We start from the raw sequence: 25531 nt of genomic DNA, 5'->3' as shown, positions 1-25531 counted from the left end.
TTTCCAACTCTCCTGTATCCTTTTCAGAAAGTGCAATCCAAAACAGAATCCCATATTCAAGATGCGGCCTTACCAAGGATTTATAGAGAGGTGATATTACATTGGTTACTCCAAGCCTATTGACCTTACAAACCACTTTCTGTTATCTAATAAAAATTAATATTACGACACGCATCCACCCTTAACTTCAGTTGTCAATTATATCTTGTATTACTATTATGACAAAAAAGACAATGATAATACAGTATAAGATATGTAATATAGGCAGTAATAGGATAGTCCACAGCTAGACAACATAATACTGTACACTATGAACTACTGTTTTAATTCAGTAAGTATAAAGTAGCTACAGTAGGACACAAAAGATCATTTTCTTACTGACCCCATCAGGCCACTGTGTTCTACTGACAAGGCAGCAAGATACGTCTAATTAACACATCAGCTATTATGTAGAAGGACAACATTTCTCTGTTGTTGCTGACTATGGAGAAATAATGCTGCGGCAATTTAAAAACATGACCCAATGACCGGAGAACAGAGGTCCGAATCAATTTAATCACAGACATGGTGGAAATGCAATTATCTTGACAAGAGCAGTGCATGTTATCTGGTTAATAATATGCAGTAAGTAAAATCAGAGCCATATCAATGTAAACCTATTTCTTTTTACAAACCGTAAAATTCCACTGATATAGTTGTTATAAGCCTGGCAATTCTAATGGTCTGACCAAGATTCAACTCCATAAAAAAAAGTTGAAATGAGGTCCCACTGGTGCTGTGTGAGACCACTCACCATCTTGGAACAGGACATGTCACCTTATTACCATCTTGTAATCTATTGAAGAAGAGAAGGACAGCATGACCATGCAAGTGCTGCACTCCCCATCTCTGGCTGTTCCATAGAGGATGCTTGGCTGCCACTCCATTCATTCAGCAGTTTTGTAACCCTCATTCTCGTCACTGTGTTCAGACCCCACGATCAGACACATGACCTATACTTTGAATAAGGGATATACTTTTATCTTCAATACATTTAATCTCTCAGGATTTCAAGACTTCTATAAAAAAAATACACAGGACAAGATATCTGCAGAGGTGCTTCATTGTGTGCTGCCTAGTATGTCATTGTCACTGCTTTGAAATTTATTTATTAAGCAATGGTTAGCCAGAGAAGGGACTGTCAAAAAGGAAAAGTGGAGCAGAATAAGAGAAGGGGCCAATTACCTGGGTTTTGTTAAAGTGGTTTTCTCACCTCACGCTTTGTCTTCCTTTCAGCTCTTTGAGCCAGTTTCTGAGCAGGAGCTGGGCAGGCCTCTTCCCTTGACTGATGGCAAAGGCAAGCAGGGTTGGGTACCCGTCCCTTGCATGTACTGTACGTGTGCTATCCTGAGGTCCCAAGGCTCTTCTGAGCTTAGGCATCAAAGATATAAGGTGGCCAGGGCAGGAAAGTAATGGGCAGGTGCAGGCCTCTGTGACTGGTCGCTATATCAGTATCAATACAAGTGCAAAAGCACGGCCACTGCTGCTGCATTCAAGTAGTGACTGTAACCCCTAAAGATGAACAAAGTCTAAACGGCTAGAAAATGGAAAGCAATGGGTGACAGAAATATTATTGAAAATATAAGGAGTTTAGTAAATTATATAAAATACGATTTGTGATAAAGAGTAAATGTATGGTGGGGAAAGGGGGGGGGGGGTGTATTTCACCCGGTGGTTCAGTTTAGCTGAGTGAGATAACTGAAATCCAGAAATAGTGCTGCTTCAGCAAGGTATAGCTTGCTAAAGATTGTTTTGTTTAAAGTTATATGAGCTGGATTTCTTTGGACTGAGAGACGGGTTGGTAGTGGGAGTCTCTCAGTCCACACCGCTAGTCCACTACAGGTATTCCCTTTAGCTGAGGAGATCACAAGTGAGATCAGCTGGGTTATAATAAAGGAGGGATAAGACAACCCTCTGTTTGTGACTGGGAGAGGAAGTGACACTACAGAAAGGCTTGGAGCCTGAGATGCTGTGGATAACCTGTGACTAGAGGTGAGTCAGGGAAAATTACTGTGTATTAGTTAGAGCCCAGAAGGGCAGGTATTTATTTCATTTTGATGCTTATGTTTGTGCGAGTGCTGAAGTGCTCCAATAAAGCACCAGTTTGGACATTAAATCCAGTTGTCTGTGAAGAAGTCTTCGACTGCGACCCCCTGATAGAGAGCAATCCCTTACAGATTATACACATAATAAATATGATATCATGAGGTGGGACAACCCCTTTAAGGATGGATTGGATGACTGCAATAATATTAGAGGGAAAACCACAAAGTAGGATGTTGCAGTAATATAGGTGTGATATGATGAGGATGTACTGTATTCAAGTATTTTGTCTCACTCAAGATAATTATTGCACTAAGCACTTTATTTACACAAATTGTATGAGTAAGGCCTTATGCACACGACCGTTCCGTTTTTTGCGGAACGGAACGGGCTGCCCATTGTAGAAATGTCTATTCTTGTCCGCAAAACGGACAAAAATAGGACATGCTATATTTTTTTTGCGGGGCCACGGAACGGAGCAACGGATGCGGACGGCACACGGAGTGCTGTCCGCATCTTTTGCGGCCCCATTGAAGTGAATGGGTCCGCACCCGAGCTGCAAAAAATGCGTCTCGGATGCGGACCACAACAACGGTCGTGTGCATGAGGCCTTGGGGTTGATAGGATAAGGCGCTATATCATGATGTACTAAGCCCATATGAGATATGAAGTTTTTATCACTACATGTCCAGTGTATCTTGTGTGCTGTATATGTATGCCGATGTTGTGATTCATTTTAAGATGATTTAACATGTATTAATAAAGTTCTTTGATTAATTCGGATTGGTTATTTGGTGTCTTGGTATATTATTGGTGTATGCTATTTGTTTGGAACCACACACAGACTTATATAGTTGGAGCCAGTAATTTGTTTTTTGGGGGGGTCACTCAAGATAATGTAGACTTAAGAACTGTTAATAGATGGCGGTGGTAAAGGCTTTAATGTGTTGTCTGAAGGACAAGTGAAAATCAGAAGTTGTCCTGAGGCAGCAGACTTGTGAGACAATGAATAATGGGGAGCACTAATGCATGATTGATATTTCTAGTAACATAATAATATAAATTGCAAGACTGAAAAAAGACATATACACATTACAACTAGAGGTGGGAAGAATCCAATTTTTTTCAAATCCGAATCCGAAAAGGCTCTCAAATATATCGAATCTTTCGAATCTCGAATCCTACGAATCCTGTACATCCTACGAATCCTACTAATCCTGGTGTAAGAAACAAAGTCAGACCTAGTCAGTTTGTCTGAACCTCCGCCTCCACCTCCCAGTCACGGTCGCACCCTCTATGACCGTGATCGTTACGCCCCTGCTCGTATCACTACAGAAATACAGGGTAATACAGAGCCACATACCTCTTACATCCAGTGACGTCTCCTTTGATGTAGATGGTCTCTTTCCTCATCTTCTCCTTTCAGACCTTCAGACCAGACCACCATTTTTCAGCCATTTTTCGTCTCTGCAGTTTGACAAAAAAAAAAATCTTAGTTTACTACTTTTCCATCATCCTCGCATCTTCTAGACAAATCATCTTACCACCCCCAATACTGTGCCGCTGTGCAGTATCAAGTGCGGAGTGCCTCTCTCCACCCCCCCATGAGCCGGTATCATAGTGCCATCTCCCCCCCAATGTGGCAGTATTATAGTGCCATCTCCCCCCCAATGTGCCAGTATCGCCATCTCCCCCCAATGTGCCAGTATCATAGTGCCATCTCCCCCCATAATGAGCCAGTATCATAGTGCCATCTCCCCCCATAATGAGCCAGTATCATAGTGCCATCGTCCCCCATAATGTGCCAGTATCATAGTGCCATCTCCCCCCTAATGTGCCAGTATAATAGTGCCACCCCCCAATGTGCCAGTATTATAGTGCCATCTCCCCCATAATGTGCCAGTATCATAGTGCCATCTCCCCCCATAATGTGCCAGTATCATAGTGCCATCTCCCCCCCCAAAATGTGCCAGTATCATAGTGCCATCTCCCCCCCAATGTGCCTGTATCATAGTGCCATCTCCCCCCCAATGTGCAAGTATTATAGTGCCATCTCCCCCCATAATGTGCCAGTATCATAGTGCCATCTCCCCCATAATGTGCCAGTATCATAGTGCCATCTACCCCCATAATGTGCCAGTATCATAGTGCCATCTACCCCCATAATGTGCCAGTATCATAGTGCCACCCCCCCCAATGTGCCAGTATCATAGTGCCATCTCCCCCATAATGTGCCAGTATCATAGTGCCATATCCCCCTATAATGTGCCAGTATCATAGTGCCTTCCCTCTCCCAAATGTGCCAGTATCATAGTGCCTCCCTCCCAATGTGCCAGTAGTATCATAGTGCCTCTCACCTTTCCCCCTCGCCAATGTGCCAGTAACAGATAAAAAATAAAATAAAAACTTTTACTTACCTCCGCTGCGATGCAGGCCGCTTGTGGCCTGTGTCCCGCGATGTACAGCTCAGGCGGCGCGATGACATCATCGCGCCGCCTGCACCGGCCTCTGATAGGCTACCGGCACAAGGCAGCCTATCAGAGGGACAGGGAAAGGAAACGCCTCTCCCTTTCCTGCCGCAGCAGCAAAGCGCTCATCTTCTGCTGTGCCCTGCCGCCGCAACCACCAGTCTGGGCCCCACCGGGATTCGTCGGATTCGTATCCGGTAAATTATGTCGGGATTCGAGTCCACGAATCCCACGAATCCAGCAAGATTCGATGGATTTGTGGATTCGACGAATCCCCCATCCCATCTCTAATTACAACCAATTCACCCTATTATCTTGAGGTGTTGATCCTCCATGAGGTTAAAAGCCAATTTGTTAGTTTGGCTTTGTTCATATACAGTTTTTGAAATCTAGAGGAGAAGAAGGAAGAGATAGTTATCAGAGACTTTAGAACTCTCATTAGCAGAGAAGTAACATCAGAGACGAGAGGTACATATGGGTGTCATCATTATAAAAGTGGTTGGTGTTGAAAGCTGAGAGATTTTTTTTTTTTCTTATTCCAAAGGGGCTCCTGTATATACAGAGAACAGAAGGGTTCCCAGGACAAAGCCTTGAAGGAAAAAAAAAAAGACAGTGACAGGAAGAGGTAGAGTGCAAGCAGGAGATGCAAAAGTTTCAGTTGGTCAGGCATACTTCTCAGCCTTTCTCAACATGCTTCATGATGACATATCAGTCTTAACACTAGGACATATAAGTAACCTAGTATTTTCTGACTGAAAGTCTAAACATTTCACATTTATTATAGTGCAGGGTAATTGGTAAATTTGTTGTACCCACATAATTTAATGCTGTACCTTCTTTGTTAATACCAGTAAATATAGCTTAGTGTTTTCAAATTTAATTACATCCCTAATTAAGCATATACTTTGTGGATTAAAGGTAAAGAAAGGCATAAAAGTCGTATTCATGGAAACGTGTTCAGATCTAAGTTCATATGGCTAATAGGATAATGGTCTGTAATTGGGAACAAAGTGCAGAGTGAATGGCCGACTAATAATTATATATAACAGTTGTAATTCATTATCAGCCAGGAGAAGTCTCTCTATCTGCATTTGTGTTTTAACCTTCATGGTGACCTTGATATAAAACTGTGTACTTTGATAGCATCAATCTAGATGCTGTGTGCCATGGTGTAAGTATGTGATGTAACAACAGAACTCATTTGTGAATATAATCAAAGAAGAAAGCTCAAAACAGAATAGCTGATATGATGTGCACACTCTGAAATTAACTCTGATTGAAACCAAACTGTGCTGTTCTTGTCAAATTGAATTTCTGCACTGTATTATTATTTCTTGTTTTACCTATGTTGTTTAAATCTATTGTTCTCTGCTGCCATCTGCTGGCCGGAATTCGTATGCTGCACGCCTTCGTTCTTGTTAAATAAAGTTTTTTCTCTGGGCGTGGTTTTAGCAGCCTTGGGCCTGGTCACTTCCTGTAGCCTTTTTCAGTGCTGCATCCTTTGTGACTGGAGACACACACCTCGGCTTGTGAAGGCATCAGTTTTTGACCAGCAGTTGCCTCAGCAGTTAGCCTCAGAAAAGACATCCACATGACAGCATCTACTGTATTCCATCACTGTATGTCACTGCTCTGGATCAAATAAACCCACGTTTGATTGCATCCTCATGTCCACGTCTGGATCCATCTAACCTGAGCATCTGCCGGTCCGGTCTGCTCCACTGCTTGGATACGAAGGTAGGCCAGTCACAAAGCCATTATCAGTTACACCTTCATTCGCCTTCATGTGGGGACAGAACAGTCAAAAACTGCCTTAAAGCCTAATACCCCAGTCAATATCTGTCTGAATGTCCAATGCCCGGCTACAGGTTCCCTCAGAGCCCAGTGCCACACTCAGGAACCTCCCCTGCAACAGGCCCACTCGCAGCAAATCTGCCCGGCAACAGTGCATGTCCCATAAGCCTAAGGGGAAGCACGGCGTGTCCGCAGTAGATATACTCTCGCCTGGAAGTCCTCCACTACTCGCCAAGCCACTTTCTACATCCTATATTAACCCTTGCTCACATGATATAAGAACCGTTCACGCACGCGGGGCCTCCCTCAAACCAAAACCCCGCAATTCACTCAAAACACCTTGGGAAACTCATCGGGGTGCCTCATCTGAGCCGCACTGCAATTTTCAGCCCCCAATTCAAAAGTTCGATTTCTTAAAGAGACAGCGCACCTTAAATCAAAATGGCTGAAAGGACCTCGTACAGTTCCCCAGTGATGAAACAAAGCAAATGATACCTGATACTGATCATTATGAAGAGCTGGAGGTAGAACCCACACTTCCAGCAGACCAAGTCACGCGACCAAGGCGCTCTCTCAAACCAACTATAAAGATCACAGAAAACTATCACACCATGAAAGATGAGCTATGTGACAACCTGGAAGAGCTATGGGAACGAGTTTCCTCCCTCATATCAGGACTTAAGTCCTCCTCAGGCGATGCCACCAGTTTACAAGTTGCCGTCGGGCGGCTGAACGCAGCCCATGAAAGATACAAGAGACTGTCCACAAGGTATATAACCTTTCTAAAAGACTCTAATATTGAAGAAGCCCCGTCAGAATTGTGCAAGGCAGAATCAATAGACAGACAAAGAGACGCCATGGTGCTGGATGCTAAAGATAAAGTGGAACTCCGCATCTCTCATTTGCAAGAAACTAGATCCCACAGATCACATTCGTCCAAACATTCCTCACGGTCCTACAGATCATCATGCTCTAGAAGCTCCAACCTGAGCGACAGATTACTAGAGGCCCGCATAAATGCAGAGCTATCCAAAGTGAGGCGTTCCTTCACCGAAAAAGAAGTCCTTGCGAGGGCAGAAGCACAGACGGCAGCAGCCAAGAGGGCAGAAGCGGAGGCAGAAGCCAAGAGGGCAAAGGCAGAGGCAGAAGCCAAGAGGGCAGAAGCGGAGGCAGAAGCCAAGAGGGCAGAAGCGGAAGCAGAGGCTCGAATAAAGATCCTTGAATCACAGAGGGAAGAGGAAATCGCATTAGCAAAAGTAAGACTACTTGAGCAAGCATTGAGCCAAGGCTTTGATTCAGTCTGCTTACCACCAGAGGAGATAGACGATCCAGTTGATCGCACCAGCGACTATGTACTGAAACAGTTATCTGCACCACCCCCAGTGTGCAGTACTGTCCAAGCAAACAACACTGAAACCTCCAAGTCAGCTCTACCTTCAGTGCCAGCGATACCCACAGCACCCGAGCAACCCAATTACAGTCGCCCAGACGCGCCCTCTCAAGGGCAGTTATTACAGCAAGATGGCTACCAGGTGTTTCCTGGCCTACCTCCACAGCTCAAGCAGCAGTCATCAGAATCTACAGAGGCTAGACCACAGCTCAACCCTGCAGCAACATCATTCTACCCGGAAGCATCTCACCCTTTCACGCCACGCAGCCTATACGCCCCAGGGGCATCACAAGTTGTCATGGCAACAAGCGGTGAGAAATCAGATATGTCTGAGTTTGCCAGGTTTATGGTGAGCAGAGAGCTAATTAACACCAGTCTCTCAAAATTTGATGACCGTGCAGAGAGCTACAGAGCCTGGAAGGCAACCTTCAAAGCCGCCATCGCCAACCTCAACCTAACCGCAGAGCAGGAGCTCGACCTCTTGATCAACTGGCTGGGCCCAAGCTCCACAAATCGCATCAAGAGCCTTAGAACTGTCTATGTGGGACAAGCAGAAGCAGGTCTCGCTGCAGCCTGGCAGAGACTCGAACGCACCTTTGGCAGTGCAGAAGCAATAGAGATGGCACTATTCAGGAGACTCCAGAACGTCCCAAAGATCAGTCTCAAGGATGTCCACAAGCTTCAGGATTTAAGTGATTTGCTCATGGAACTGGAGCTCGCCAAAAGAGACCCTCGTCTGTCCGGGCTGTGCTACCTGGATACAGCCCATGTGGTGAACCCAATTGTCGTGAAGCTACCATACAGCCTGCAAGAGAAGTGGGCGGCATCAGTCTCAAGGTACAAAAGAGTGCATGACGTCACTTTTCCCCCATTTATTCATTTCTGTAGGTTCATCGATGAACAGTCCCAGATGAGGAATGACCCCAGCCTCGACTTCCTGGAGTTCAATACTACAGCTTCAGTGACACCATCATCAAGGTATGAAAGTATTGTGCATAAATACAGAGACTTTAAGAGCAGCGTGAATGTTAGAAAGACTAACCTACCATCATCTGCAGTACCCACTGGTAGACAGTACACTACCTCATCAGGAGACAAGGCCTTCAATCGTGAATGTCCCATTCATAAAAAACCACACTCACTGAACAAATGCAGAGGATTTAGATCCAAAACCATACAGGAGCGCAAGAAAGTCCTCACCGAGCTTGGGGTATGCTTCAGGTGCTGCGCTTCATTGGAGCACATGGCTAAGGACTGTAAATCCATTATCAAGTGTGAGGAGTGTCATAGTGAAAGACATGCCTCAGCTTTGCACCCAACTCCACTCACAAGGGATTCACCGGCTGCTGTCACCACCAGTCCTGCTCAAAGTCATGGCGGGGAGCCCCAGAACAACGCTAACACAGCCACTGCTGTTTCCTGCTCATGCTTGGACGTATGTGGGGAGGGCCAGAGTGAGAAATGTTGTGCCCGCATATGCCTAATCAAGGTCTACCCGGAGGGGCTACCAGAAAAGGCAGTAAAAATGTATGCCATCATTGATGACCAAAGCAACCGCTCCCTAGCAGGACCTAAATTCTTTGAAGCCTTTGGAATAAAGGGACCGTCAGAACCCTACATCTTAAACACCTGCTTGGGTCGCATAGAGACTAGCGGCAGGAGGGCACAAGGATTCATCGCTTGTTCCGTCAGTGGAAATACGGAAATACCTCTACCGACGCTGATCGAATGCGATCAAATACCCAACCATAGGGATGAGATTCCTACCCTGGAAGCTGCATTTCACCATCCACACCTAAGGCACCTAGCCAACGTTATCCCACCTATGGACAACAACGCCAAGATTCTACTCCTGCTTGGCAGAGACAATCTAAGGGTACACAAGGTGCGTCAACAGTGTAATGGTCCCGACTATGCACCATACGCCAAGAGACTGGACTTGGGATGGGTGGTCATAGGAAATGTATGCTTGGATCAACCAAGAATCCGCTCTTTCAAAACGTACGTGCGCGGAGATGGACGCACAACTTGCATTAAGCCTTGCCCTCATCACTATGAGGTGAAAGAGAAGCCTCCAGACCTCATACAACCACCTGACGACATTCCTCCCTTTGCTGACAACTTGGGAAGATTGGTCTTTCACACAAGCAAGGACGATGATAAAGTAGCTTTGTCAGTAGAGGACAGAGAATTTATCAAGATAATGGACAATGAGTTCCTTAAAGACGAAACCAATCACTGGGTTTCTCCATTACCCTTCCGAGCTGCCAGGGTGAGATTCCCGAACAATAGGGAACAAGCTCTGTCTAGATTTAACACTCTTCAGTGTACCATGAACAGTAAGCCTGAGATGAGAGAACACATCGTTGCCTTTATCGACAAAATATTCCGCAACAACCATGCAGAACCAGCTCCATCCTTATGGAAGAACGACGAGTGCTGGTACTTGCCTTCATTTGGAGTGTATCACCCACGGAAACCTAATCAAATTAGGGTTGTTTTCAACTCAAGTGCCAAACATCAAGGTGTATCTCTTAATGATGTCCTCCTCACAGGTCCTAATCTGACGAATAACCTAGTTGGAGTGCTGATGAGGTTCAGAAAAGAGCTCGTTGCCATCACCGCTGACATTGAACAGATGTTCCACTGTTTCGTAGTCAGAGAGGACCATCGGAATTTCCTCAGGTTTCTGTGGTACAAGAATAACGACACCAACGCAGAGATGGCAGAATATTGTATGAGGGTACACGTATTTGGAAACAGCCCTTCACCTGCCGTGGCAACTTACGGCCTTCGGCGAACTGCATTAGAGGGAGAATCCGAGTACGGCAAAGACGCCAGAGACCTTGTAGAAAAGGACTTCTACGTAGACGATGGACTCAAATCACTACCGACTGAAGAAGCGGCTATCGATCTGCTCAAAAGGACTCAAAGTATGTTGTACCAAGCTAAACTTAGACTACACAAAATTGCTTCAAACAGCCTGGCCGTTATGAGGGCCTTCGAATCAGGCGATCATGCACCAGGATTCAAGGACATTAACTTGGGACTGGACAGTCCACCTGTGCAGAGGAGCTTGGGCCTCAGATGGGATCTCTCGGCTGACTCCTTCGGTTTTCAGATAAGTTGTGCAGACAAGCCATTCACAAAACGAGGCGTCCTATCAGTGGTAAACAGCCTATTTGATCCGCTGGGATTTATAGCGCCCATCACCATACAAGGTAAATCTCTACTGGGACAGTTTTCTGAAACAGCCAAGGATTGGGATACCCCACTTCCCTCCGAGAAAGAGCAAAAATGGGAAGCCTGGAAGCGATCTTTGTGTGCCTTGGATGAGATCCACATCCCGAGATGCTATATTAAAACCTCACTTTCCTCTAGCATAAAGAAAGAACTCCACGTGTTCTCGGACGCCTCCATGGAGGCCATCGCAGCGGTTGCCTATCTGAAAGTCACAGAACCCAACAACCAAAATTACGTTGGATTTGTCTTTGGTAAGGCTAAGTTAGCCCCCAAGCCCGATCATACTATTCCCAGACTGGAACTTTGTGGGACTGTGTTGGCAGTGGAGATTGCGGATTTCGTACAACAAGAACTGGGTGTCGACATAGCTGAAGTCCAGTATTACACCGACAGTAAGGTCGTTTTAGGTTACATCCACAATCGGACCAAGCGATTTTATGTGTACGTTAGTAACCGCATAGAGAGAATCAGGAGGTCCTCCAAACCTGAACAATGGCACTACATACCATCCGAACTTAATCCAGCAGATCACGCCACTAGGCCTATGTCTATAGGTTCCTTTACTCACTCTACTTGGCTTACAGGTCCAGAGTTTCTGCTTGGAGAGGCAGACGAATGTGTACAGGAAGTTTTCAGCATCCAAGATCCGGATAATGATCCAGAAATCCGCACTGAAGTTAATGCATTAGTCACTGGAACAAAGCAAACCGCCAGCTTCAGTTGTCAGCGCCTTGAACGTTTCTCCAGTTGGATGAGACCCATCGAGAACGTCCCTGATGGGTGAACAGGACTGTATCTAGCTTTGCAGATCTTCTCCATTCCAAGTTGGAAAACAGGACTATCTATGTTTGCATTCTAACATGTTTTCTTTTACAGGTTGTTTACATTTTATGGACATTCGTCATAGTGAAATCCCCAAAGTGAATTTCAGACGGGGAGTGTGCTGTTCTTGTCAAATTGAATTTCTGCACTGTATTATTATTTCTTGTTTTACCTATGTTGTTTAAATCTATTGTTCTCTGCTGCCATCTGCTGGCCGGAATTCGTATGCTGCACGCCTTCGTTCTTGTTAAATAAAGTTTTTTCTCTGGGCGTGGTTTTAGCAGCCTTGGGCCTGGTCACTTCCTGTAGCCTTTTTCAGTGCTGCATTCTTTGTGACTGGAGACACACACCTCGGCTTGTGAAGGCATCAGTTTTGACCAGCAGTTGCCTCAGCAGTTAGCCTCAGGAAAGACATCCACATCACAGCATCTCCTGTATTGCATCACTGTATGTCTGGACCAAATAAACCCACGTTTGATTGCATCCTCATGTCTATGTCTGGATCCATCTAACCTGAGCATCTGCCGGTCCGGTCTGCTCCACTGCTTGGATACGAAGGTAGGCCAGTCACAAAGTCATTATCAGTTACACCTTCATTCGCCTTCATGTGGGGACAGAACACAAACCTTCCTATTAATCAAAGTTGGATGAATATTAAAAAAAAAAATTACTCTCTACTCCAATAATACTCATTCACAATGACCCTTGGACAAGGTTTAAAGGGAACTTGTCACCATGAACATCAGTGAAATCTTCAGGCATCATGATATAGGGCAGGAGGAGCTGAGCAGAGTGACATAACGTTCTATGGGGAAAGACTGAATAAAATTTGTAATGCATTCCTTTAAATATGTTCTCTTTCTATGTTTTTATTTTATTTCCCCTTTAGTTTAGCCCTAAGATTCTGCAATCAATAGCACCGCTGCATCTGAGCAATTATACACAGGGAAGGTGTTCCCTCTGTTCTCCAATCAACATCCTGTGAACGCAAATGCGTGGTGCCGAGTAATTGACATGGCAGCCAGGGGCCTTCTGAAGGGCCCCAGGTCTGCCATGTCCTGGCCTGGCCACTAGTACATTCCCCTCAGCCAGTTTACCCTCAGATACCAGAATCAATAGCCCCTTGCATCTGAGTGATTAGACGCAGGGAAGGTGCTCCCTCATTTCTCCGATCAACATCCTGTGAATGAGATTTCACAGATCCAAATAATTGACATGTCAGCCAGGGAAGTTGTGCCACCATTAAATGTTTTTTTTTTTTTTATATAATTCTGCATGAAAAACTTGTTACTTTTGTAATTTAATTTCTATTACAAAACATTATCCAGTTATGAGATGTTTTCTTTATTTCATTGTAATAAAATATAATCATTATAGTAATATGCACATCCCCCCTACTGAGGTGGTCGCACATGCTCAGTTCCATCATTCAACTCCAACCAGCCATATCTACTTAGAAGCTTTGACAGTGACAAGGAGAGAGCTGTAGCAGATTGGACATGCCCCCTGAGAAAAGACACACCCTGGGCTACCACCCTGAGGTGAATCTGGGGGGGATCTCTGAATCCAGGTATAGGTCTAGTTCTAGCTTTGTTAGAAATACATTGTCATATACTATATTATGTCTAATATTCATTTTTACATTAATAATGGCATCTCTCCTTTAAGGGTCAAAACCTAGATCTCAAGCACACAGGCGTGTGTATGAGGTTCAGAAGCTATAACTTTCAGCCAAATGAACATTCAGATGACAGTGCATGACTACTGTAAACAAACTCTAGAGTACTACCAGCAACTTCAATGATGGACCAAATTGTGTCTCTCAAATATGAGAATGCCAGACACAGATGTCTACCCACCACCTTTTGCCAATGCTGGTCATGCTAGTGTTTTACCATGTGTCTATCTCAATGCCTTGGCTTGTCTGTCACAGCATCCTACCCTTCATGATTGATTAACAGCCCATTTAAGAATCAGTATTGAGATGTTGGGCCTACATGGGAGCAAGAGGTTAGGAAGTAGTGGCAGCATATCGAGCTCCTGTATCAGTCCAGAGTCCAGACACTGATTCTTAAGGATGTTCAATTATTTAAGAAGGAATTCCCATCCAGTGGTAGCAATCTACAGGTCAATGATCCAACAAAAGTAGACGGATGATCAATAATAATTAAAACTTAACTTTTAATAATTACCTAATAAGAAAAATCAGCCCCTAAGATAATTATAGATAATACAATTGTAGACATATAGTACCAAAAAGGAAGGAAAAGGTAGGTCACTCCTCAGTATACTGTAACACTGGGTGGCCTAAGTCACTTTAGATATAGAAAAAAGTGCTCGGCGGCACCAAGAGTAAAAACCAATGGTCCTACCGTTCCAATGGATACGTTCCTAATGCAATGGTTACCTCACCGATAGTCGATATATGGAGTCCTCCGAGGCTTGAGATTGTTGCAAAGGGGGGTTAGAAATACGGGCTAGCTTGCCCTAATGATACCCTGCAAGAATACTGCACTAGCCCTGGTAACCTAGCCACGGAGCCCCGTGACCAGGTACTATCAGGAACCTAACCCTGAAATTGATGCGCCCTACTGAGCCCTCTCCTGCCAGATCCCAACATGCATGTTTCGCTTTAAGATGAGTGTAAAGCTCATCTTAAAGCGAAACATGCATGTAGGGATCTGGCAGGAGAGGGCTTAGTAGGGCGCATCAATTCAAGGGATAGGTTCCTGACAGTACCTGGTCACGGGGCTCCGTGGCTAGGTTACCAGGGCTAGTGCAGTATTCTTGCAGGGTATCATTAGGGCAAGCTAGCCCGTATTCCTAACCCCCCCCTTTGCAACAATCTCAAGCCTCGGAGGACTCCATATATAAACTATTGGTTAGGTAACCGTTGCATTAGGAACGCATCCATTGGAGCGGTAGGACCATCGGTTTTTACTCTTGGTGCCGCTGAGCACTTTTTTCTATATCTAAAGTGACTTAGGCCTCCCAGTGTTACAGTATACTGAGGGGTGACCTACCTTTTGCTTCATTTTTGGTACTATATGTCTACAATTGTATTATCTATAATTATCTTAGGGGCTTATTTTTCTTATTAGGTAATTATTAAAAGTTAAGTTTTTTTTATTATTATTGATCATCCGTCGACTTTTGTTGAATAATTTAGGTGGTCTATTGTAATTATCTGGCTATCTTTGCTGTTTATTTCAGGTCAATGATCCACCAGTATTGTGATCAACTATTTGACCACCACTATTGTGGCGAAATCAACCTCGCCACTGGGTTTTGGAGAGGACTGGCTGCTGGCCTCTTGCCCCTGGATTATGGGCCATATACTAACTTTTAAACCCCTGAACCTATTCAAGTGAATTATGGATAGGTTTGTCACAAAGTTATACTGTTTGAATTAATGTAAGTTATATGTATGGCCAATGTAAACTCACAAAGTTGTAAAAATGTATAATAAGTGTAACTTGTCAGCTTGGGAGGAAATGCTGGGTGTGTTTCTATTGTGCCATTGTCCCATTGTGTGTTTTAAATGGTGATGTCTGTTCTGTTGTCCTCACATGTGTATTGGTGACTCCTCTTTGTCCTGAGAGATAATTGGATTACGCCTCGGGTGTCGCCAGGGCAGAGAGGAGGAAACCATGATGCATTGTGGGGATGTATTGTCTCTGTGTATCCTACAGTGCTGCATATCTGTCCTATGTCACAAGTCTTCCTTCTGGTCCTCCTGGGGCGTGAACGATTGGTTGCTGTAGTTACATTGTGTGTGTTGTAACATACTGATTGGTTGTATTTCAAACCCCTGTGGGCAGTACTATGTTTGTGGTTTGTGAATAAAAGAGGCTGTACGTGAAGTACAGTCAGACCACTGTTTGACCCTCAACACGGAGCCTTGTCTCGTTATTGGGGGGATTCACTGTATGCTGTTAGAAGACCGATTGCCAGGATTGTATGCTTTTCCTGTTCGTCTGCTAGCAGCTATTCGTGAGGTTCCAGTTTGGAGTGCTATTTTGTATCCAGTTCGAGAATTTGGTGTATCCTGCAGTAGCTGTGCCTGTCTCTCAGAAAGGGGCTTATCGCCTAAACGGATTTTAACCCCTTGTCTGCGGAAACGGTCCGTTACAACTATCAAATATTGTTTTTAAGGAATTACACTGAAAAGATGGTACATGGTGGTATTTGTGTTAACCTGGTACTGAATTTTCAATGAAAACAGAAGTAATAATCTATCTTTTGTTATTCAGTGGACTAAGTAACTATATTGCTCAATTATAACCATTGTTCTAACTATAACTTGTGTTTGTTCTTAGGTATAACAATATGAGTCTCCTATGTATTGCTATAAAGAAGCTATATTGTATTGCTATAAAGAAGTTTAAATAGATGTTTCTTCATGTTTCCCAACAGATCCATATGTGAAAGTGTCCCTGCTTTGTGATGGTCGTAGACTAAAAAAGAAGAAAACAACTATTAAAAAGAATACCTTAAACCCAACATATAATGAGGCCATTATCTTTGATATTCCACCAGAGAGTATGGACCAAGTCAGCCTTCTTATCTCAGTGATGGATTATGACAGGTAAACAGGATTAGCAATATTAGCTCTTGAAGAAAATGCTGTGAATTTAAAGAAAGTCTTTCAGATTAAGGCCTATTGCACACGACGGTATGGCTTTTTCAGTGTTTTGCGGTCCGTTTTTCACGGATCCGTTGTTCCGTTTTTTGTTTCCGTTGTGTTTGCGTTTCTGTTCCGTTTTTCCATTCTGTTTTTCCGTATGGCATATACAGTATACAGTAATTACATAGATAAAATTGGGCTGGGCATAACATTTTCAATAGATGGTTCCGCAAAAAACGGAACCGAAACGGAAGACATACGGATGCATTTCCGTATGTGTTCCGTTTTTTTGCGGACCCTTTGACTTGAATGGAGCCACGGAACGTGATTTGCGGGCAATAATAGGACATGTTCTATCTTTAAACGGAACGGAAAAACGGAAATACGGAAACGGAATGCATACAGAGTACATTCCGTTTTTTTGCGGAACCATTGAAATGAATGGTTCCATATACGGACCGTATACGGAATGCAAAAAACGACCAGTAAACAGGGAAAAAAAACGGTCATGTGCAGGAGGCCTAAAGTAAAGTTTACTCAATAATAGTTTCAAGAGATATTAGTTAGGCTAAGTTCACACGAACGTGCGTGACCCGTGGCCGTATTGCGGCCCACAAATCGCGGGCCGCAATACACGGCCACAGTTCCGTGTGAATTCCGCATCACGGATGCGGACCCATTCACTTCAATGGGTCCGCTAATCCGGAATCGCGGAACGGCCGCACGGGACGGGACCCCTCGGAAGCACTACGGAGTGCCTCCTGGGGTTACGTCCCGTTGTTCCATTCCGCTAAAAGATAGAACAAGTCCTATCTTTTCGCGGAACGGCCGGATCGCGGACCCATTAAAGTGAATGGGTCCGCGATCCGATGCGGCTGACCTACGGCCGGCGAACAAGCATTGCGGCCCGCTATTTGCGGGCCGCTTCACAGGCACGGGTCACACACGTTCGTGTGAACCCGGCCTTACCTTGTGATTTTCCAATTTTTCATTTTTCACTCCCTCCTTGCCAGAGCCATAACAATTTACATTTTCTGTTCACCTAGCCATATGTGCTTTTTTTTTGGACACGTTGTACTTTCTAATGTCACTATTTACTATTGTATACAATGTTACAAGAGGGAGCTAGAAAAAGAAAAAACGTAATTCCACCACAGTTTTATGGGCTTTATTTTTACAGTGTTCCCTATGCAGTAAAACTGACCATTGCCCTTCATTCTGCAGGTCAGTATGATTTCAGTGATATTACATTTGTATTCTTTGCATCATTATATTCAGCCCCTTATAACTTTTTTTATAGCTACAGTATGTCTACGGAGCTATGTGAGGGCTCATTGTTTGCAGAACGATCTGTAGTGTTTATTTATACCATTTGGAGTGTATAATCTTTTGGTCACTTTTTATAACATTTTTTGGGAGGTAAAACTACAAAAAAAAAAAATGCGAATCAGCCGTTCACATTTTTTCCATTACATATACTTTAACAGTATGGATGTTTTGCAACATGGCAGTGCATATAAAAAATAATTGGTTTATTTTTATTTTTAAAATAGGAAATGGGGGTAATTGAATGTTCATATTTTAAAAATTTTGATATTTTTAAAAACTTTTTTGTTTACTTGGCTGTATGCCTCACATGACTACTGTAGATAATTATTGGCCTCAGCAGTATACAATGCAAAACCAACAAGGCAAGTTATTGGCTGCAGTGGTCACATGGGGGATATGGCATGTAATTGCTGCAGCCAGGTACACAGCAGATAGGACCAGAGCTGTAGCACTGTAAACAAGGGTTTGTGAGTATACCTTCTTTTTTATTTTATCATATTTAAAGGGTCACTGAGTTTTCAAAAAACTTTTGATATGCCATTGAGAGATATCAGAAGTTTTTATTGGTGGGGGTCTAAGTATTGAGACCCCCACTGATTACTAGAACAACATTTTACACTTTCTCCTTGCTGCAGAAGACGGAATCAAGATGTGCGCCTAGACTTTCTGTTGAGCCCATCTACTACAGCAAGAAGAGAGAGAGAGAGAGCGCGATGAGTGTGAGCACTTCTCTCTCCTTGTTCTAGAGGTTTGCTGGGGGCCTCAGCACCCCAAACGATCAAAACTTTTGATATGTTGCTATGACGTATCAAACTATCAATAGTTTTTTGAAAACTCAGTGACCCTTTAATGGCTTTGAGCACTTTTTGGTATAGCTTGTACAACCCCTTATATTTACTTTGTACAGCATTAACTCAACAGTCCTGCACAGTATGTTAGTTTTAGATTAAAGATAATGTCTTGTCAAAAAATTACATATAATAAAAATCTGATTTTTATAAACTTAGTTTAAAATGTTGGTGTTTATATATTTTAGTTGACTGCCCATGTTTTTACTGGACAGACATGGTAGGCTAACATTTTATGTTTCAACAGATCACTTTTCAGATTTTCTCTGTAGATTGGAGTAGGGTCATGCAGGGATTTAAAGATATATAAAAGGTGTACAGACAAATGGACAAGTGGTGTATGTGTCACCAACTTACCTGTCTGAGCTCGGGCTCTGCCGCGTTGTGTTAGATGCACTGCTAGGCCATGCCCCCCATGATGTGCCACCTAGACCATGCCCCCTGGTGATGCATAACTTACGACACACCCCTTGCTGTGTTCCACTTCAGCCATGCCCCTGGTGATGCATCACTTAGGCCACGCCTTATAGTGGTGTCCCGCTGAAGCCACGTCCCCCATTGATGCAAGCACACATGCTGGCTGGGGGAGATTAGTAGTTATTTGTATCACCCGTATATGCTTGTGGTGCAGACTGAGTAACTGCTCAGCCTACCTATCTCAGGACTACCTGTATTCTGGACCAATGGGGCGCTGAGTCCCTGGACTTATTATGTTCTGATCCAGGGACTGGGTGCTCTATTTAAACTACTTGATGGTAATACACCCTTGCCAGTTATAGGTTTTCCCTTAGTGTGCTCCTGTTGCTATTGTGCATTTTTGGATTGTTCCTATTTGACTTTGGCTTGACTTGGACCTCTTTCTGCTCTGTGATTTTGTACCCTGTTTCCCGTCCGGTTTTGACCCTTGGCTTGGCTATTTGTGACCAGCCTCCTCTCTGTGATTTGGTACTGTATTTACTTCCCGGATTTTACCTATTTCTGAACTACCCTTCTCTGTCTGTTTGTCTGTTTTGGTTTTCTGTTGTGTAAACAGGTCACTGCAGTTTTTACCGCAGGTGCTTGACTCCCTGTACTTACCAGTAAAGGAACGGTCGACCAGTTGTGGACTCGCTGCTTAGGGCTTGCTCTGCAAGTAGGCAGGGACAGCAGGTTGGGTTCCAGTTGGAGTTCACTGCGTGAGTGCATTTCCCTGTCTACGGCCGTGGCAGTATGTCTCTATAAAAGCAGCTCCAGGAAAGGTTTTTTGTTTTTTTTAAGTAAAAATGGACAACATATTTAAAAATTACATTAAAATGATTTAAAAATACACTGAATTTACAAAACTAAAGTAATAGATGACACATTTGCTTTATCTTTAACTGTTGTTAATTGTTTCAAATATGATCATATTAGAAATTTCTAATTCTTTTTTTTCACTACTATTTAGGGTTGGACATAATGAAATTATTGGAGTGTGTAGAGTTGGTAATAGCACAGAAGGCCTTGGAAGAGATCACTGGAATGAAATGTTGGCATATCCACGAAAGCCTATAACACACTGGCATCCACTGGTAGAAATGAAAAAGTCATTTAAAGAGGTTGGTTCCATACCTTAAAGAGGTTATCCAATTTTATCCAACAGCCCCCCCATGTACCGGGCCCCTCAAAAGGTAATATAATTACCCTGTTCCCTGCGCCGCTCCTGGTCCCCGCACCGTCGCTGCTGCTTCTCCCTGTACACGGAGGAAAACATCCGGTGTCGGGGGGGGGGGACAGCCAACAGCAGGCACCTGCGATGCTAGGGAGGCTTGTACCCACCTGCAATTGGCTGCTCCCCTCCAACACCGGATGATTTCATCCATGTACGGGGAGAAGCAGAGGTGATGAGGGGACCAGGAGCCGCGCAGGGAGCACAGAAAGTACAGTTCTGATCAAAAGTTTAAGACCACTTGAAAAATGGCAAAAAATTATATTTAGCATTGCTGGATCTTAACACGGTTCCAAGTAGAGCTTCAACATGCAACAAGAAGAAATGGGAGTGAGACAAAACATTTTTTGAGCATTCAATTTAATGAAAACAACGAATAAACTGAAACAGGCTGTTTTTCAGCTGATCAAAAGTTTAGGACCACACCTCCAAAAAAAACCTAAACCCCCCCCAAAACAGAAATCCAACCTCCAAACATGAATTCAGTAATGAGTAGCTCCGCCGTTATTGTTTATCACTTCAAAAATTCATTTCGGCATGCTTGATGCAAGCGTTTCCATGAGGTGAGTGGGAACATTTCTCCAAGTGGTGAAGACGGCCACACGAAGGCCATCTACGTCTGGAACTGTTGTCCATTTTTGTAAACTTCCCTTGCCATCCAACCCCAAAGGTTCTCAATTGGATTTAGATCAGGGGAACACGCAGGATGGGCCAAAAGAGTGATGTTATTCTCCTGGAAGAAGTCCCTTGTCCTGCAGGCATTGTGTACTGTAGCGTTGTCCTGTTGAAAAACCCAGTCGTTACCACACAGACGAGGGCCCTCAGTCATGAGGAATGCTCTCTGCAACATCTGGACATAGCCACCGGCCGTTTGACGCCCCTGCACTTCCTGAAGCTCCATTGTTCCACTGATGGAAAAAGCACCCCAGGCCTTTATGGCGCCCCCTCCACTGTGGCGCGTAGAAAACATCTCAGATGGGATCTGCTTGTCAAGCCAGTAACGTTGGAAACCATCAGGACCATCAAGGTTACATTTTTTCTCATCAGAGAATAAAACTTTCTTCCACCTTTGAATGTCCCATGTTTGGTGCTCTCTTGCAAAGTCCAAACGAGCAGTTCTGTGGCGTTCAAGGAGACGAGGTCTTTGAAGACGTTTTTTGTTTTTAAAGCCCTTCAGTCTCAGATGCCGTCTGATGGTTATGGGGCTGCAGTCAGCACCAGTAAGGGCCTTAATTTGGGTCGAGGATCATCCAGTGTCTTGACGGACAGCCAATTGGATCCTCCGGCTCAGTGCTGATTAAATTTTTTGGGTCTTCCACTTGACTTTTTTGTTCCATAACCCTCAGGATCATTTAAGAAATTCCAAATCACTGTCTTACTGCGTCCCACCTCAGCAGCGATGGCGCACTGTGAGAGACCCTGCTTATGCAGTTCAACAACCCGACCACGTTCAAAAAGGGAGAGTTTTTTGTCTTTGCCATCACAACGTGTGACTACCTGACAGAAAATGACAATGAATCCACATCTTTGCACAGATTTGGCCTTTTAAAAGGCATGTGGCCCTAAACATTTGATCAGCTGAAAAACAGCCTGTTTCAGTTTATTTGTTGTTTTCATTAAATTGAATGCTCAAAAAATGTTTTGTCTCACTGCCATTTCTTCTTGTTGCATGTTGAAGCTCGACTTGGAACCCTGTTAAGATCCAGCCATGCAAAATATGATTTTTTGCCATTTTTCAAGTGGTCCTAAACTTTTGATCAGGACTGTACCTGTGAGGGGCCCGACACATGGGGGGGCTGTTTGAAAAATTGGATAAACCCTTTAAATTGTTTGTTTATTTGATGCTTAATCATCTGACTTTTTGGAAATATTATTCAGATCATCATAAAAACAAGCTTAGCAGCAGAATCTAGTTTTCGAATAGAAGGCACTTTTCTAAAGTTATTAATACTTTAGTGTTTCTCTAGTGGTTCTCTGTGCAATTCAAGTACTTATGGTTGTTTACCAGGTTCTCAATGTACCTGCCTTGTTTTCAACCTCTTTGCTTGCAGATTAAGTTACAAGTGCAAGAACAAATACAAGAATTCATTGGACATAATAGGGCCAAGTTTCATTTGAAATACCCTGCAATGTCCTTGATGAACCTGTTTACATGGAATAAAATGTAATCAATTGTAATAATCACAACCAAGAAAACAACTGATAAAGTAGAAATATACAAAACATGTCAGAATGGACCACAGGAGTAGAAAAGGATTCTTAGAAGCCCCTATAAATTATAAGTCCAGCAGAATACAATGTCATTTGCAGCTTACTTTGGAAGCAATCACTTGTCACTAGGATCCATTTATGGATGTTTCGACAAATAACTTACGTGACCTTATTGGTGACAAGATAGAGCAAAAAGATCTGCACATTCTGTATAGATGATAGGTGGCCTCATAATAATTGGCGTTGGGCGCGAATATTCGAATAGCGAATATTATATGCGAATATTGGCACTTTGAGAATTCGCAAATATTTAGAATATAGTGATATATATTCGTAATTTCGAATATTCTAGATTCTTTTTTTTTCATCAGTAACCTCCCTTCATGCTTGTGGGCCAATGAGAAGGCTGCAATGCCTTTGTCTGAGCTTAGCAACATCCCTAGCAACCAATAGGAAAGTTGCCTACCCCTTACTATATAAGACCCTCCCCAGCAGCCCTTGTATACAGTATTTTGCAGATCTGAGAGAGACAGCAGTGATATTGCTGTGCTCTCTGCTTTCCCATGTCATTACATTAGATAGTTAGTTAGTTAATATATATAATACAGATAGTTAGTGGGAGATAGTCAGTGTAGGTTAGATAGTGATATAGTGTAGCTGATAGGTTCTGCTGTCCATACATACATTCTACATGCATAGTGCTGTATGTATGTATGCTACATAGTGCTGTGATGTCACAAGTTCACATCAATACTTAGTGCACCAATCACTAATAAGTAGTCAGACCTGTTAAAATGTGAAGTTTCACGTATTGCGCCAAAATATTTGCATCATTAGTGCCAATTTTGCAATTGCGAATATATTGGAGCACTCTATCTGCATATAAAGCTATTGTATGTTCTGCCGTGCCAACTATTTTCTCCAGTCTCAGGAAACTTCTAGCAGTGACCTATGCCCGTATTTTGCGCGCATTACTCGAATATTACATTGCTGATTTTTCGCGATCAAGGAAATCTCAAATTCGCGAATATATGATGAATATTCTACCAAATATTCGCAAATTCGAATATTGCCCCTGCCACTCATCACTAATAATAATGTCTAGACCAAACACTGGCTGTTTTATATGCAGAAATGTTCACAAGGAGCATAAATGTTAATAACCATATTGCAAATTTCTGCAAAAATAATAATAATGGAAGAACATGATTATTTTTAATTATTTGATGTAATATTGCTACATGTCTACATTGCTACAATTTCATATTGAAATTTATGTAACCAATTGATTCTTCAACTACACCAATTGCTAATTTGCAGAGCATGTAGTCATAACTATAGAGTTAAATAATATATGCAGCTTTGGAAAAATTACTTTTCGATACAGTATGTTGTATCTACAGTCTGATTTTTGCTTTGTTTTTTTTATTTATTTTACTTTTCCTTTTTAAAACTTATTTTCAATGACATATCTATTTGTGAGCTGTAAGTTCTGAGCTTTGTGGGTATTCCCAGTGTTCCCATTCTCTCACCTTTCTTTTAATGCTCTAACCCCTAGTTTGCAACCTATTACTTGCCAGCTGTTGCAAAATTACAAGTCCCAGTGTGCCCTATCCACACATGCTTGGAAACACGTACCTGTGTCTTTTCCATGTCTTTGGAGACTTTTCTTATGTGATCGTGATCCTGTCAGTAATAAGTGATGAATGTGAGGTCTGTGTGTCCAGATTGCTGCTGCCTTCACTAGCATGCACTCCCACAGATAAGCACTGTTAATATAACTTCTGATGCTCCATACACCTCCAATCTCCTCCTATGTTCCTCTGCAGAAATGAAAATAAGGGAATCAAATCTTGAAGTATTGCAACAAAGTGAAAATAGTGCTTTTATTATACTCACGAACACAGAATAAATTCACACCTACCATTGGTAAACCAGATGTCCCAACACGCCTGACCTAGGTTTCGCTTTTTGCTTCCTCAAAGGCTTGGAGCATCAGAGTTTATGTTCACAGTGATTATCTGTCGGAGTGCATGTGGAGCCACTGAGGAATAACCAGAATACCATTTGCAGTAACTCCTCTATTACCACCCACCCCACCCACTTACCCAAAAGTAATTCTTGCAGTGGCCACCCATACATTCCGGTTTACTTCAGTGTCCTCCTCTTCCCCTCCAGTAATCACAGAATTGTTTCCTTTCTGTTTTCCAGTAGACACAGTGTCACCTCATCAACCTCTAGTAGTCTACAATAATCACATCATTGTTCCCCATCTCCCAAAGGCAATGTCTCTTTGACTCCCTATTAATAACAGTAAAGACCCACTTCTCTTCTACTGTCAAAGCTCAACAGCACATAGCCTCTGTTATTTCCTATATAATCACTACAACCAGGGGAGGACTGGAAACTTAAAGTGGCCCTGGAAAAAATTCTAAAATTGGCCCCATTTTGTAGTTGGGTCCAAATTCATGGAAGGCAGGGCCAGCAATACCATATTGGGGCACATTATACCACCCCAACAGAGCCAAATACCACGTAAATTACAAAATACTGCCTGCAGCACAAAATACATCCCAAAAGCTCCCACTGGACGGCCGTGAGGAGGACCCCCTGAGGCATCTGCCCACCGGGAAATTTCCCTGTAAGGTCTATGGCCAATCCACCCCTGACTCCAACCCCTTCTTCCTCCCCTATTCATGATAGAATCCCTGCTACCCAGTACTCACGTACGGAGTCCCTTCCTCCCATAGTTGCTATAGAGGCCTATTCTTCTGCAGCAGTTACATTAGCCCTCTCTGCCCCCCCCCCCCCGTACTCACATCAGTAAGTTAACGATTCTCCCAGTTTTCCAAAGCAACCTCCCTCCTTATATACAGAAAGCTCTCATCCTCCCCCTATACGCCTGTCTCCAGCAAAGCAATGTGCCCTCTATTGGCAAGAACCATTGTGTGATCACCCTGTTACTGCTGCTGCATGAAGCTTCCTTCTCCTGCTTGCAGACCCTGATGGCAGGCAAAAGCAACCTGTGAT

At 43.4% G+C, this 25531-nt stretch overlaps 1 protein-coding gene across 1 annotated transcript in view; it reads left to right on the top strand.

Moving 5' to 3' along the window:
• The window catches only part of SYT6 (synaptotagmin 6), a 653770-nt gene that overhangs the window by 615184 nt on the left and 13055 nt on the right, over nt 1-25531 (top strand). The window contains exons 6-7 of the mRNA XM_040423920.1: nt 16216-16387; nt 20030-20180. Of these exons, the coding sequence (XP_040279854.1) occupies nt 16216-16387; nt 20030-20180 (323 nt within the window). The remainder of the gene's footprint in view (nt 1-16215; nt 16388-20029; nt 20181-25531) is intronic.

Source organism: Bufo bufo, chromosome 3 (genome assembly GCF_905171765.1).
Source record: "Bufo bufo chromosome 3, aBufBuf1.1, whole genome shotgun sequence".
NCBI classification, from domain to species: Eukaryota; Metazoa; Chordata; class Amphibia; order Anura; family Bufonidae; genus Bufo; species Bufo bufo.
The sequence above is the reverse complement of the archived record's forward strand: the minus strand, read 5'-3'. Positions and strand labels throughout refer to the sequence as shown.